The 16,961-nt window shown below is 38.7% G+C and overlaps 1 protein-coding gene across 7 annotated transcripts in view; it reads right to left on the reverse strand.

The window, feature by feature from the left end:
- ARHGEF6 (Rac/Cdc42 guanine nucleotide exchange factor 6) overlaps window positions 1–16,961 on the reverse strand; it is a 116,203-nt gene that overhangs the window by 19,588 nt on the left and 79,654 nt on the right. For all 7 annotated transcript variants that reach the window (XM_034949540.3, XM_034949542.3, XM_034949541.3 and 4 more), the window contains 3 exons: window positions 5,373–5,511; window positions 2,698–2,757; window positions 546–692 (listed from right to left, as the gene is read on the reverse strand). In XM_034949540.3, the coding sequence (XP_034805431.1) occupies window positions 546–692; window positions 2,698–2,757; window positions 5,373–5,511 (346 nt within the window). The remainder of the gene's footprint in view (window positions 1–545; window positions 693–2,697; window positions 2,758–5,372; window positions 5,512–16,961) is intronic.

Consider the following 16,961-nt stretch of genomic DNA (forward strand, 5'->3'; position numbering starts at 1 on the left):
AAGCCACATTTCTGTTCTCTCCTAAGATAACAATGACCTCTGCCTTGCGAAATCCTCCCCTTTTGTTTTTGTGCCCCCTCCTCAAGTCCTGTCTCCATAAGGTCTTCTTGATCTCTCCCTCCTGTGAACTTCTATGGACTCTTGTTGAGATTGCAAAATCGAACATTGACTATTTGGTTTGTCAGCTAGTTGCAACTCGTGTTTTAGTCTGTTTTTAATGAGTTCTTTGAAAACAGGGATCATTGCTTGTTCTTTTCTCCTATCTCCCACAGCACCTAGCAGAATGTTGAACAAAGAACAGGTGCTCAGCTTCTGATTTGAATGTTGTAGCATTTGACTTTGATGGAAGAACAAGGAAGAAAAACTACTTAAGAGGCTCAGGCAGGAGGATTGCTTGAACCCAGGAGGCAGAGGTTGCAGTGAGCCAAGATGGCACCACTGCACTCCAGCCTGGGTGACAGAACAAGACTCCGTCAAAAAAAAAAAAAAAAGGAAGAAAAATATGAAAGATGGAAGAAATAATGTTGAGATTTGAAATACCTTACCTCACATGCTCCATACTGCACCATTACTTGTGACATAAAAATCACATTTCCCAAGTTTTTAATATCTTCTCCTTCCCATGCCTGAATAGGTTCGGACAGTATCTGTAACTCCAGCTGTTTTCTCTTCCTCAGATCTTGACATTGCCCCTACAGAACCAAAGCAGAACATAATGGAATAGGAATTCTTATGAAATAGACTAAAATAAGACCAAAGTAAGATGTGGCTTCTGACTCTTTGGTTCCCACTGAGTCCCTATTCCTCATCATGCATCCCATGACCAGGCCTGTTCTTGATAGACAGAAAGATCCACTACCCTAAATCTCTAGGCTTGAGCCCCCAAAGGTTTTGTGAGGAAGGCCTATTTTTCATTTTGCCAAAGCATCAAAACATAATGCTAGAAAGAGCTTATTTCTCCCTCCCTGTAAAGAATATGGGAAAGCAAGCAGCCAAATCACACTGACCAGAGCCAGGTGAGGACCTGGTAGATTCAGATCTACTGGTTGGTGCCCCTGCTTTAGCTCCTCTTACCTTGTCTATCTTTGCATAAATAGGGCTTTAGTGACAAAATAATTGTATTTCTAACATATGCTCAATTTTCAACAAGGTAACATCTTGAAAATAATAAAAAACAAAAAATTTCTCCTGGAGTTATAGTGAAAGAGAAAATTAAATTCTTTATGCTACAGTGAATCAAACTTATAATGAAACCTAGGCACTGCTGTACTTTGTTTAAGGACCAAGACTGCTGTGAAAAAAATACTAAAATAGTTTTTATTCCTAAAAGGATTGGAAAAAAGAGATACAACTGAATTTCATGATGACATACTGAAATTTCAAACCAAGAAAAAATTACAGTTTGCCAACACTATGTGGGTTATGAATACTCTTTCTATATATATGTGTGTGTATGTATGTATGTATATATATATATATATATATATATATATATATATATATATCACTGCTTAAGAAACTGTGAGGTTATCTTAGAGTAATTTAACAGCATGCCTTCCAAACTGAATACAAAAATAAGCACATGGTTGGTTCTGTTACTGTTTCCAAATGAATGTAAGATAATATTTTGGGGGTATATTTTCTATAAAATCTCTGCTGTCCCTTTCAGCTACATGGAAACTCAAAGAAATAAATTCACTGTACACATATTTTAAGAGCACCTATAGTAGGAATAAATATACTAAACCATCAAGGCAAGTTATATAATATAATCAGAAAGAAATACAGGTTTTTAAAAAGACTCATTTTACATTCCTATTTATACAAGAAAAAATAGAAGAACCATAATTATAATAAATGCTGTGGGTTTCACTGGGCTGTTCTATTAGCTTGCGCCATGTAAAACTGCCAATATTGGACTGTTTTTGGCATATAACAATGGCAATGTTAATCTAATACTTACTCTGGTCTTCAACTTGCTGTTCAACTACAGACACGTCAATTACTGATCTTTCAACAAGGATTAATAATTAAACATTAGTCCAAATCACTTATAATGCTACAGAATTGTGTGAAATGAAGCTAAGTTTAATCAATTGCCCAAAATGAAGTTTTCTTTCCTCCTAAAATGGCACCAAGTGGTTTTATATCAGTGGGTTCAAGAAGATACATTAACCATCATACTGAAGATACAAGATCACGGGTACTGTTGATAGCAACCTATATAAAGCACTTGCATTTTAGTTCTTTAGGTTTTTTCCCCCCTTTTAGATTTGATGAAGGATTTCTTCTTCATATGCAAAGAAAAAACTCATACCCTTTGGCATAACTAGTTGAATCCAGTATTGATGCAAATCAGTGAATGACGAGTTACACAGACTCGTCATTAGGTGAGCAATGGGGGTAAAGACAAAGAGACAAAAGGAAACCCCCCACCTACACACCAATGCTTAATGTGGCTTAATGTGGCTGAGACTGTAAATGTGATTGCTTTATACCCTCAGCCTGGCAACCTTTCTTTAGGTAAGCATGATTTTTGGAGGACAAAATTAAGTGAAACAATCACTGCTATACTGTCATGAAAGCTTATTTCCATTCTAAAGACCTTTGTATAGGGAAAGAAATGTTACACACAAATCGCTCTTTCAGGAATAAAGTATACAAAATGGAGAATTGTGATTTTAAAGCATCACCTACCATGAGAGTTTTGAATGCTACGATTGCTTTCAGAATATCCTGATGATCTGGATGAGTATCCTATCAAAGGAATACATTTGAAAACAATGTTAGAGGAGAGAGGATCAGCAGTTGCCAAGGGTTAGGGGTAGAAAGAGAGTATGGCCACAAAGATAGCAAGAGAATTTTGGGGGATGATGGAACTGTTCTGTATTTTAATTGTGGTCATGGTAACATGAATCTATACCTGTGTGAAAACTCATAGAACTGTGCACCAGAAGAAAAACGTTAATTTTACTGTATACTAAAGATTAAAAAATAGAGCAGCATGGGAGCATTTGGAATCTCAGTGACTCTAATTATTAGGTGATTAAGAAATTAAGAGAGTTGGTAATGCATCATATATTTAGTAACAATGTAGTAAAAGGCAAGAGTTCCCATTTCCCTTTTTGCTATTATACTTTGGATAATGACTATTTAATAATAAATATAATAATTAAATAATTATTCGGGGTACATCATTAGGTCATGTTGTTGGTAGATGACAGGAGGTAGGGAATGGTGGAAACAAGAGTCGTGGTTAGAGAAAAATCAATCTATTAGCCGGGCATGGTGGTGCATGCCTATAGTCCCAGCTACTTGGGAGGCTGAGCTGAGAGGATCAGCTGAGCCCAGAGGTCGAGACTGTGATGAGCTGTGATTGTGCCACTATACTCCAGCCTGGGTGATAGAGTGAGACCCTGTCTCAAAACAAACAAACAAACAACAACAACAAAAACTCAAGAGAAAAATCAATCTAATTCCATTTCCTAAAATGCCTCCATTTTCTTTCAGCAGTGTGAACATGGCAGATGGGAAAAGATTCCAAGTTTCATACCATATTTTCCTTCTTAAGCAAGTCTCTTACACATGGCCTGCAATCCTGTGGTACTTGCAATTCCAAAAAGTGGACAGATTCAAAAACGGCTTAGAGGAATCCATAATTCCATAACCGTTTATGAAGGGAAGACACAGATTCTTATGGGTAGATGTGCACCTAACATTGGGGCATAGGGGATATGACCTTTGGAACTCAGCTGGAGTAAGGGAAGACTAAATCTCCTGCCCCACTAGTCTCGGGTGATAAAATACAGAGCTGAACAGATTAGGGGCCTGACCCAAGCCAAGAATGACATTGCTCATAAAAAGTAAGGTTGTATTCCTTTACAGTAAAATTTATCCTTATCCAAATCAACTGACAAACAAGAATTTCAGGCTTTATTCTACTGTTAGCAGCCATGCCAAATGCTCTGAAATCTGCACAAAGTGTCTCACCCAGTGGTGAACTAGTTCTAAAGGCTTGTATTTTCTGATCATGGGAAATGAGAGGCAGCCAAAGACATGTGACCCACAGCAAATGGAAGCAGGAGGAGAACAGGCTCCACTACAAGAAAGACTGAGATATAGGATCCAGGCAGCAGGAGCGTCTGGGATTTGTTTCTCCCCAAAATAAGTGCATATTTGCATTTCAACACTGAAAAGTAATAGAAACTGAGGCCACTCGTTTCTGGATTTTTGTGATAAGCAAGGAGGGGCAAACCTCAAACGGTTCAGCAAACTGGTTTAGCTTATGGAAAGGCATCCAGAGGTCAACACCTTCCTGAGCCCTAACTGAAATTTCACACTGACAGGCTTTGCTCACCAGCTCCCCACTGCCTCCAGCTTTCAGGCAGGTCAAATACCCTGAGAATGTGGTTTCGCTCAGAGAACATTCTTTCAATCCTTACAAATGCTGACAAGCCCGGCAGAGTGCGGGTGCACTCTTTTTCTTTAAAGATAATCAAACCCCTTGAAACCTCAAAACCTTTCCCCAGACACAGGAAGAGCAACTAGGGTAAATGCAGCCTCCTCCAGCAGGCCCTCCTCTCCCACCCACACTTAAATCCCCCATGAACAATCACAAAAGAATGGCTCAAGGAGCTAGCTCTGCTGATTGGTTTTTCATAACATGAGGCCTTTGGTTCTTGGTGAAAAAATATTCAATTATCAGGCCTCATTGCAAAATCTTAGTATTTAGAAAAGATTATAGCTATGCTACAACAGTTGCAAGTAAACTGTAGGCTTATAAATAAAAATGTGGGGGGACTCTGATGTACATGCATGATGTGTAGAGAGATACCACTAATATTGTATCCATCCATTAGTCTTTAAGGAATACCAGAATCTTCCATTGTTATCCAGAGTCAGGAAGTTGAATGATGGCAGAATTCTAGAGATAAATATTCCTGTCTATAGTGAACTTGTTCTTTGTACATTCTGATGTTGTTTTGCTCTATCTCCCACAATAAAGTTGGTTAATATACCAGAAACAAAGAAGATTTCTTAGGTGGATTTTGACCAAACTACTGAGAGGGCAAAAGAAAACTCAAGTTAGCAAGTAAGCATAGACTTAAGGGAAGCCACAGGACCAAGGCTTGGAAGAGAAGAGCGAAAAGGGAGAATGATCATTAATATCTAGTAGCAAAGAGTAAGGATCTTATTTTGCTGCATAAAAAGGAAAACTAGAAGCCTGAGAAGAGGGAAGAACAGATAAAGTAAATTTTGAATCCAAGACCTTGATTCCTCTGCAAGGCCATTTTGGAGGCAAATTGGCTGCGTCCTCCAGAGCACAGGACCATACTTGGCACACAAGCTTGAAAAAGTTCACCTTCCCTTACCTCCATATGCCGTTCTAACTCTTGCAAGAGAGTAACATATTTCTCCAGTCGCATGAATGGTTTGCTGAGGCTTGTTGTTAAAATGAGGATACCTGGGCTCGATGCACCTTGATTTTCCATGAATTGTTCCAACTCATCACTAGCAAAAGAACAAATATAATTTTGTTACTGTTGAATATCTCATGTAAAGAATTATCAACCTAAAATTATTTTACTGTATTTCACACAATATAAAGCCAAATAAAAATGTGTTTTACTAGTCCAAATGCTGTTCAATTTGTTTTGGCTCAACTAAATCAGGCTTTATTAAGCTCCTTCTGTAAAATCAGCACCAGGGCTCCTTTGGTGAGCCAGACACTCATGATCCCTGGTGTCACACATTCAACAATTGCTGATTGAGCATCTACTAAGTGACAGGCTCTGTTCTCTGATGGGGCTACAGCAGTGAACAACAAAAAAAAAAAATCCCCACCCTTAAGGAGCCTACATTCATGGGTGTGAGATATACAGTGTATCAGATGACCCAGAACTTAAAGTATAATTTAAAAAATAGATTTTCTTAATCACTTCAAACGTCCTAGTTATTGGCTGGTCAGGTGCCTAAAGATAACAATCCACAAGGTTGTATCACCCACTTGTAATGTTCTAGAATCACTTCCTGCATTTAGATACCAGCATGTTTGTATGACTAACCACAAAGTCACTTAGCCCAATATCAAAAACCAGTGAAGCAGGTTAACCAAACACTTCCATAAGGCAGTAACTTGGTGAAAAAATATATTAATATTTTATGAATTGTGTGCTGTAAATGTCTAATTCTAAGCCAGTGCTTTTTCTGCTGTTTAGCACCGTTCCAAACTGTTTACTTTCCACCAACAGGGATATTGAGTCCTGCGGCTGCAAGATCATTTTGATACATATTTAAGCAAAATATACTTAGAGGAGGAAACCTACTGCCTAAGTGACAGCTTATGTTGAAACTTCTGCTTTATTACATGGCCCTTTTACCTCTTTGGTTGGCCATGCATATCCAGTCAGTCACAAATCTTCTTGGATCTGTTCATTCCTTCCCATTCCTGCTGCCACTGCCTTAGTTCAGGATTTCAGCTCATTCCATCTGGCTCACTTCAATAGACCAACTGTTTTCCTGGCTTCCAGGCTTTTTCCAGGTCCTACAGACTACCATTTTAGCCTCATTGCTTTCCTACCCAAGAAGCTGAGTGCCTACAAGATCAAGTCTTAACTTTTTAAACTCCTACTGGCTCCACCATCTTTCTCACTACTCCCCAGCAGGAAACCCCTAGTGCAAAGTGACCTACTTATTCTCCCTAGAACACGTCTTATGCCATGGTTCCCAACTGTGGTGTGCTGCTATAAGGTGTGAAGTGTGTTCAAAAAACTTGCTATCAGTAATAAAGTATTAGGAGGCTGGAAACAGAGCGGATTGCAGGTTATCCCTGCAATCCCCACCCACACTCTCCCTTCGTGGGCTTTTCTGAGCAGGAGAGAAAAGATGGAGTTTCAGCTAATGCAACAGCAGCCTTGAGTCATGCAGTATTGCACGTATGTTGGGCTAGGAATGGCTGCCTTAATGGAGTCTAGATCACATATGAGAGGTCATATCTAGCAATTGCTGCTAATCCTTTTATAAAACTTTTACAAAATTATAGAGACAGGGTTTTGCCATGTTGCCCAGGCTGGTCTCGAACTCCTGGGCTCAAGCAATCCTCCCACCTCGGCCTCCCAAAGTGCTGGGACTACAGGCAGGAACCACCGCACCCAGCCTGCTGCTAATCCTTTTATCAGTTTTTGTAGTCTTGTTCCAGAAGTAGCCAAAGGGAGGGAAATGTCCTAGACTTGGAGTCATAAAAGAGAGTTGGCAACCCTGGATGAGTTGCCTGAGCCTCAACTGACTCATGCTTATAAGAGAGATAAAACCTACTTCCTAATAAAATTGCAAAGATTAAATATTAGGGGTTTTAACGCTACTATTTCATGCTAAGAATTGTACATGCATTCATTCTTGTTTAATGACAACATTTCAACATAGGTGTTCTCCCCATTTTACAGATGAGAAAACTAAGAGGAAGGGTGATAGTAAGTGGCTACAGTGGGATTCATACTCAGGTCTGAAGCCAAAGCCTCAGGTCTTTTTAGGATACCATACTGGCTCTCTGCAGGACAGGATTTTGTAAACTTTAAAGTAGTCAATGGATGCATTATTATTATTATTATCCCAAGACAAATACCTTGCTAAAATCACATCTTTAAAAACTACCAGTACCTGTGGTTTCCAGCTTAATGGAAATTCAATTGATGTTCAATTGCCAACCAAGAGCATAAAGTGCATAAAGAGGTTTAAAAATTCATTGCATATAAAATATAATTAGGGAAATAACTCGGGTTTGGAGTGCATTTGAGTAGAAATGTAATTTGGAGAAAATCATTTTCCTAATTTCTTTTCAATTTAGTAAACAAGTTTTATTTTTTCTTTCAGTGACTAAATGACTGCCCGCATCCTCAACATTTTACTCTAATTGATGCAAGAGTGAAAGCAATTAAAAGCAAATGCTAATGTGTACCTTATTATTACCTTCCATGCAGCATTCTAACTTCTAGGCTTGCTAAACATTATAAAACAATTTAAATTTATTTCAGTACAACATGAGATCACTATCTTGGATTAAAACACTGGTTCTTCAGAAAAGATAATTTTACTAGGGCAACAAAAGAACAAAATTGTCCTAAAATGCCTTTTATCTATGATAAATAGATCCTAAAAGACACATTTTATTTAGCCAAATAAACATAATACACAAATTAGTATCATTATACACAAATATAATACATAAATATATATTGTTATACCAAAGAACAATCTGTCTTTTAAATGTAGAATTTTATACAGCCCATTTGAAATAGCAGTGGATTAAGACTTGCTTTTCAAGCTTAAAATGTTCTGTATATGTGACATGATACAATAGAAGCAGTTCTCAGTGTATAAATGCTGTTTAAAACAACATACATTTATTTCATAGAATGCATGGTGGATGGGGCTCTGGGATATTCTGGGTTGGACTGGAAAGCTGAAGAAAACTATGTATACTATAATAACACTGCAGAGCTTAGCCATCTCATATAGAAGTGCTTCTGTGGCATCTTTGTATAGGTTTCTAATTTGAACGATCATAACTCTACCTAGCAGAAGGTCAGAGATTCCTCCTCTCCACCTCAATTACTACCCCACCAGCCCTTCGGGGGAAATCACTGTGGTCCAAAAGGGGTGGTGAGGCAAGAGGAGCTGGCTGCCACAGCCTCTGGCCAGTGGAAAATTTCAAGAGTGCCACTCACACTGGGTAGAGTGGTTCCCTTTCTTCTCTTTTTCATTTATCCAGCCCCAGAGATTAGGTGGTGTGCTTCTTTTGCTTCTTTTTTTGTCCCCACTCCTTTTTTTTTTTTTTTTGAGACAGTCTTGCTCTGTTGCCCAGGCTGAAGTGCAGTGGTGCGATCTTGGCTCACTGCAACCTCCACCTTCAGGGTTCAAGCGATTCTCTTGCCTCAGCCTCCTGGGTAGCTGGGACTACAGACGCACACCACCACATCCGGCTAATTTTTGTGCTTTTAGTAGAGATGGGGTTTCACTATATTGGCCAGGCTGGTCTGGAACTCCTGACCTCCAGTGATCCACCTGCCTCGGCCACCCAAAGTGCTGGGATTACAGGCGTGAGCCACCGCGCCCGGCCTTGTCCCTACCACTTTTTGTTTGTGATCAGTCTTACTTGCTCCCTTCTCTGGCCCTTCAAAGACAGAAAAGAACAGAACCTAGGCTCAGAATTTTTTATGTGCTCCTTGCCCCCAGAGCAAGTACACAACTTTTTGGGGGGTTTCTCAAAGTCTTCATTGCTGGCAACCATGGTAAACAAAGAGTGGAGAGAACTAACAAGAGCAAAAGCACAGCACAGCAGAGACGGAAGTGAGGTCCGGATCTGTCTTAGCACCAACTCCTCTTCTCTCTGATCTCTCATTTAACCCTCTCCCTCGTGAAAAAGGATGAATGCCACACTGAAGCAAGCACAGGAGAGAAGAGGGTATTTTTGTAAAAGAGAGGTTATTCCCAGGAAGAAACAGGAGCTACCATAGCAAGCTAGCAGGGGAGAGGGAGGGGAAATCCCGAAATACCTCACCCAGGGGACAACAAAAGACTAGAGCGGCCATTCAAATATATGCAAATATGGGGACACATCAAGGTTGGGGTCTGATTACATATCCAAATTCAGGCCATACACGACTGCATTTTTAACAAGACAGCTGCATGCAATCATACAATTTTAAGGCTGGATCCCTTCTCAGGGCCAATTGTTATAAGCATTCCTGGTATGGTATTGCCACCTAAAGGCCGAAAGGAAGAAGTTCACCTGAACATCACAGCTTCAGCAAGGAAAGAACAGAAATCCACCAATGTCCCTATTTCAGCTGAAATCTTCATCTAAAAAATGTTTAATGTGAATTTTCTGTGAATTTCATTTCACTGTGCTTTGCCTTTAATAGGTCAGCATAAATTGCCACTAGATGCATGTAAAATAGTTGAGATTATATTAAAAGCACATGTGAGAAAAACCTCAAGTATTTTAATTTTCATCCCTTTTACCTGTAAATAAACCAGTAAGATAAAAATTTAGTTCTATGAGGACTCCAGTGAGTCTTCCATCATTTCAAGGGATATTATAAAATTCTCAAAAACACCATTAACTAAAATTAAACAGGGCATTATACTTCACCAAAAACTTGAGAATCTTTTAAATCAACTGTGTAACAAACATCAAACCATAATGTTTGAGGGAAGCTTTACTTAATTTTAATTATAAAATTAAATTCCCAACATAGGTAAATGTAGTCAGTAACATTTTAACACATAGAGTTACAATGGAAACTTCTCTAAACACCACAGAAAGTCTGCCACTTGAGGTAAACCATTTCTTTCCAGTATTCATCCAGAATATTGTTTTCATATCAAAAGGAGAACATGTGCTCATTTTACTGGTGTTAAGGAATTTGCCCTTATATTCACAGGACATTTATGAATTCATCAAAGGAAAAAAGTCTGTGAATCATTTTTTCTTTATTGTAGATATGTAGAAAAGTATGAAAACATTCCTGGAAATGACAAAAACAAATTTAGGACTGTGGTTCACTCTGGTGAGGGAGAGAAGAGCAGGAAATATTGAAGGGGATACACAGAACTTGAATTGCATCTATAATTTGTTTCTTAAGCTGAATAGTGGGTACGTGGATGTACTTTATATTATCTCTGTTCTTTGTATGCTTGAAATATTTTATACTTTTTTTCCTAAAAAGAAACTAGTAGCTGGTAGGTAGATGTTTAAAGGACACATGGGGCATGGTGACACAGTGCTGGGTGCTTAGTATACACTATTTCATTTAATACTAACATCAATCCTGCAAGGTAGGTGGTTTGACCCTCATTTTACAAGTGAGGAAATTAAGGCTTAGAAATGAAGTGAATTGCCTTGGGTAAAACAGCCTCTAAGTGGTAGAATTGTGAAGTGAGACATTAAAAAAGTGGTAAAAAGTTTAGGCTCAGATCAGGCAAGGGCACAGAAGGACAGAAAAGGAAACAGTAAGGAGTTCCACTTTTGAGATGGTGGCATGAGATTCATTGGATGCACTACTCAGTTAAAAAAAAGCATAGCAGGTGAAAACCATTTAGGCCAGGCGCAGTGGCTCACACCTGTAATCCCAGCACTTTGGGAGGCTGAGGCAGGAGGATCACTTAAGCCCAGGAGTTTGAGACCAGCAGACTCTGGTCAACATAGTGAAAGCCCTGTCTCTATAATTTTTTTATAATTAGCTGAGTGTGGTGGTGTGTGCCTGTAGTCACAGCTGCTCAGGAGGCTGAGGTGGGAGGATTGCTTGAGCCCAGGAGTTCAAGGCTGCGTTGAGTTATGATTGTATCACTGCACTCCAGCCTGGGTGACAGAGCAAGACCTTGTCTCTGAAAAGCCAATAATAATAAAAATAAAAATAAATAAAATATCTAGAAGTTGTCCTAATGATATAAGATAAATGAAAAAAAGTATTTATTCAGGAAAATCTACTAAAACTCAGTAAGAACAGGGAGAACTTACAGCATTTGAGCTATGACCAGCTCTCCCTTTTCTCCCTCCTCCCAACTCAGCTTGACAGAAGCTCCACTCCGGGCAACTGTGACCAAGTAGAGAGGCCTCCCTGGCCTCTCAGCTACCAGCCAAAAAATATGATATCTCACCAGGAGGGACAGGTCATCAGCACATCTCTCCCCTTCAACTCTGTGTAAAAGAGGCTAAATTCCTGGTAAGTGTGCCTGAGAAGTTGAAAGCTCACTTCACGCAGCCCCCACACAGGCTGGAGAGTAGGCCCAATCACCCTCACCCCAGCCCAAGTGTAGGGTAGAGAGTTCCATGCTGGAAAAGGCAAGCTGGAAGAGGCAACCAGAGGGTACCCATGCTGCCCAGCTCCCAGAGTAGTGAGATTTTGCCCAGAGGGAGACGCAGTCCATGGGAACAGAAGAGTTCTGAAGCTCTCCATGAAGAAATTGGTTTTATTTGGAAAAAAGGCATGTGGGGATATTCAAGCTTAAGAGCTCTTGCCAAAACAAAGGAGATTTTGGTAGTAAGCCAATAAAAGGAGGCAGGTAGCTCCTGTCACTTAAGTGCAAAAAGCTAACCCATAGGCCAGCTAGGTCACCAGAGAGAGAACCAGGGAAACAGACAGCTAGGAAGTGCTAAGAAGGATCAGAAGAAACCTCAAAGTCTAGTCTCAAAAAGTGTCTCCACTTGAACTTAATTAGATCAGATGGTGGAGCAATTTATGTCCCCATGAAATTGTCAAAAATATTAGAGCCAATCAGCTGGAAATTAGGAGAGCCTAACACCTGGATGTGATACCAAACGGGGCTTAAAGGAGAGATCAGGGAGTGAGACAGTCAAAGACAGCTCTGCTAAGACCACTGTCATTCCAGAGTGACTGCATGCCTGACCAAGGCTGTGCCCTCTGAAGAGCGATACCAGAGATTGTACTCTGTGAGTGAAATAGACTTCACTAAAATAGTCAAATCGAGTTACTAAACAAACACATAAGCAAACAACAAAAACATGTCCAGAGAGTGGGGAATGAAATCAGTATCACAGTTGTGAAATCTAAAATTACCTAAAATGTCTTGTTCTCAACAACAAAAAACAATATGGCACACAAAGAAACAGGAATGTGTAACTTACACAAATAAGAAACAACAGAAATTGTCAGTAAGAGGCAAAATGTCAGACTTAATAAAGTCTTCAAAGTAGCCATTATACATATGTGCAAAGAACAAAAGGAAACCATGCTTAAAGAAGTAAAGGAAGCTATGATGACAATGTCTCACCACATAGAGAACATCCATAAAGATGTTGAAATTGTAAACAAAAAGAAAGAAGAAGAACCAAATGAACATTCTAGAATTTAAAAGTAAAATAACTGAAATTTAAAATTTCATTAGAGGGGCTCAACAGCTGATCTGAACTGGCAGAAGAAAGAATCTGTAAACTTAAAATACATCAATAGAGATTATGCAATATAAAAAGGAGAAAAAAGAATAAAGAAAAACGAATACAGCCTCAGAGAAATATGGAAAATCTTTAAGCAAAAGAACATATACATAATGGAAGTACTAAAAAGAGAGGAGAGAGAGAATGGAGCAGAAAAAATATGCAAAGAAATAATGACTAAAATTCCCAAATTTGAGAAAAACATCAACCCACACATACAAGAAGCTCAATGAATTTCAAGTAGGATAAATGCAAAGAGGTCCACACTCAAACAAATTATAATAAAAATCCTGAAAGTCAAGGAGAAAACTGAAAGCAGGAAGAGAAGAACAACTCGTCATGGGCTAGAGAACCTAGATAATATTAACAGCTGATTTCTCATCAGAATCTTGGAGGCCAGAAGGCAGTGGGATGACATACTCAAAGTACTGAAAGAAACAGAACTGCCAACCAAGAATTCTGTATTCATTCAAACTATCTTTCAAAATGGAAGGTGGAATGAAAACATTCCCAGACAAGAACTGAGAGAATCCTTTCTTAAAAATCCACCTTACAATAAGCACTCAGTGAAGACCTTCAGGCTGAAAGCAAGTAAACCCAGACTTAAATTTAAATTCACATATTAAAACAAAGAGCACCAATAAAGGTAAATATGCAATTATGAAAGACAGTATAAATACATGCTTCTTCTTCTCTTAACTGATATAAAAGCAATTGGCCAAAGCAAAATTTTATAATTTCATTGTTGGACCTATACACACATAAATTTAATATATTTGAAAACCACAGCATGAAGGAGAAAGGTGGGAGCAAAGGTCTGTTGGAATAAGAATATAATACCAGATAGTAACACAAATTCACAGGAAAAAATGAAGGGAAATAGAAATGGTAAATAAGAAAGTTAATATAACAAACACTATAAATATATTTTTCCTTTCCTTTCTTCTCTTAGTTGTATTAATGGACATAAAATTAAATAACAATTATAACATGTATTATTGTGTATATGGAGTTCATATTTATAATAATAATAACAAAAAGGGAAGAGGAAACAGTTATACAGGAGTCACATTTTTATATATAACTAGAATTAAGTTAGCATAAAAAATGAAGTCCATTCTGATAAGATATATATGGAAAGTTTTAGAGTAACCACTAAAAGACACCCCAAAATATAGTGAAATATTATAGAGAAAATTTATAACAAAAACGTTTAAAATAATAAAAAAATAAAATATAGTGAAAAAATCATTAAAGCACTTCTGATTTCAGCTCTGACATCGAAAGAGCTTGGAAGTCACCACACTATAGTCATAATTTAAAAAATACTGAACAAACTGAAAATCAATGACTTTTGTTAGATTTACTGAGAATTGAGATCACAGAAAAAATCACCACCTCAAAATCTGGAGAAATAGTGAATACAGAGAATTACAGCTGAGATTAGCTTCCCTAAAGCAGAAGCCACTGGACCCAGTAACTGGCAGGAACACTTGCATAGTGATTTTAATGAATTCCTGGAGTCTGAATGTGGACCCCAACTTGAGATTTAAAAGCTCCTGGAGAACCATCTTGAGGCGGGGCAATGCTTTTGTGGGTTTGGGATCCAAAAACCCAAAAATGTTCCATAGTGAAGATCAGAGAAAAATCCTCTCATGTTTTGGGATAGGAGTGGGGGCGGGGTGGAGCATCCATTTTGAAATAATCCCAGAACCTTTTCCAAAACAAAGGCCTGTCTTCCAAGGGAAACTATGTTGCCAAGTCTTATCTGACCTGAGGAAGGTACAATAGGCCAGCTTCAGCCCTCTCTCATCTTCCTGCCGTATGTGAGAGGACTAAAAAAGGCTAAGAATTGCTTCTGGAGGTCAATTTCCAGGGACTCAGGTCTACTAAAAAATTGAGACTTGTTCATAACATTATAGAATGTGTCCCCTTCCCCAACACCTTATCACCACATTGACAGGGCCCCAATATATAATAACAGTGGATTACAGGGAGGGATCTGCAAGACACAGACTCTATTTAAGAAGGAGTTCTTAAGAAACCCAAAGATAGGCAGGGCGCGGTGGCTCAGGCCTGCAATCTCAGCAGGATTGGGAGGCTGTGGCAGGTGGATCACTTGAGGTCAGGAGTTTGAGACCAGCCTGGCCAACTTCATGAAACCCTGTCTAAACTAAAAATACAAAAAAATTAGCCAGGCGTGGTGGCACATGCCTGTAATCCCAGCTACTCAGGGGGCTGAGGCATGAACATTGCTTGAACCTGTGAGGCAAAGGTTGCAGTGAGCTGAGATCGCGCCACTGCACTCCAGCCTGGGAGACAGTGAGACAAAAAAAAGAGGAAAGAAAGAAAGGAAAGAAAGAAAGCCAAAGTTAATAAGAGAGAAGGAAAGGAAACAAAAAAAATCTAAAGCCCCTCATACTTACAGCTACAGCAAACATTAAACACAGGCAAGATCCTAGTCAGATTAACAGAAAACCTCACAGTAAACACCTAGTTACCTCAGTTCCTATTACTTAATTTATCATGTCTGCCTTCCAACAAAACATTACAAGGCATGCTGAAAGGCAAGAAAAAAACAGTCTGAGGAGACAAAGCAAGCTTTAGAATCAGACTCAGATATGACACAAATTTTGGAATTATTAGGGAATTCAAAATAACTATGGTTAATATGTTAAAGGTTCTAACGGATAAAGATAGACAACATGTAATAAAAGATGGGTAATGTAAGCAGAGTGATAGAAACACTAAGAAATGATCAAAAGAAAATGCCTGAAATAAAAAACACTGTGACAGAAATGAAGAATGACTTTGATAGTCTAACAAATAGGCTAAACATAGCTGAGGAAACAGTGAGCTTCAAGATATGTCAATAGAAATTTCCTAAACTTAAATGTAAAGAAAAAAATGTTAAATGGAAGAGAATACACAAAAACTGTGGAACAAGTACAAAAGGTGTAACATGCATAATGGGAATATAGACAGAAAAGAAAGAGAAAAGAGAAGAAATATTTAAAATGTTGACCCTATTAGGCCAAGAATTTTGCAAAATTATTGACAGACCCCAAACTGCTGATCCAGGTATCTCAGAGAACACCAAGCAGGATATAAAGCAAAACATATCTACACCTAGCCATTTCATATTCAAGCTGCAGAAAGGCAAAAGCAACGAGAAAATCTTGAAAGAAGCCAGACAAGGAAAAACACCTTACCTATAGAGGAACAAGGATAAGAATTGTATCAGACTTCTCATTATAAACCATGCAAACAACAGAATGGAATGAAATATTTAAAGTGTTGAAGGAAAAAAATGACAACCTAGAATTCTGAATACTTTCTCAAACAAACAAAAAATGTGGGAAATTGTGGCCAGACGACTTGCCTTGCAAAAATGTTAAAAGAAGTTCTTCAGAGAGAAGGAAAGTGATATAGATTTAAAAACAACAAACAAAACTTGGATACATGGAAAAAAGTATCAGAAAAATAATAAATCCAGGTAAAACAAAATATTTCATTTTTCTTCTTCTTTTTTTTTTTTTTGAGATGGAGTCTCGCTCTGTCACCCAGGCTGGAGTGCAGTGGCGCCATCTCGGCTCACTGCAAGCTCCGCCTCCCGGGTTCACGCCATTCTCCTGCCTCAGCCTCCCTAGTAGCTGGGACTACAGGCGCCCGCCACCACGCCCAGCTAATTTTTTGTATTTTTAGTAGAGACAGGGTTTCGCTGTGTTAGCCAGGATGGTCTCGATCTCCTGACCTCGTGATCCACCCACCTCGGCCTCCCAAAGTGCTGGGATTACAGGCGCGAGCCACCGCACCCGGCCTCATTTTTCTTATTCTTAATTGATTTAATAGATAACTGTTCAAAGTAATAATAGCAACAGTGTATTGGGTGATTTTACTTTATAGAAAAGTGAAATGAATTACAATAATATTATAAGGGATAAGAGGGAGGAATTGAGAATATTCTGTTATAAGTTACCTATGAAATTGTGTAGTGTTATGTGAA

This window comes from Pan paniscus, chromosome X, assembly GCF_029289425.2.
Source record: "Pan paniscus chromosome X, NHGRI_mPanPan1-v2.0_pri, whole genome shotgun sequence".
Taxonomy (NCBI): Eukaryota; Metazoa; Chordata; class Mammalia; order Primates; family Hominidae; genus Pan; species Pan paniscus.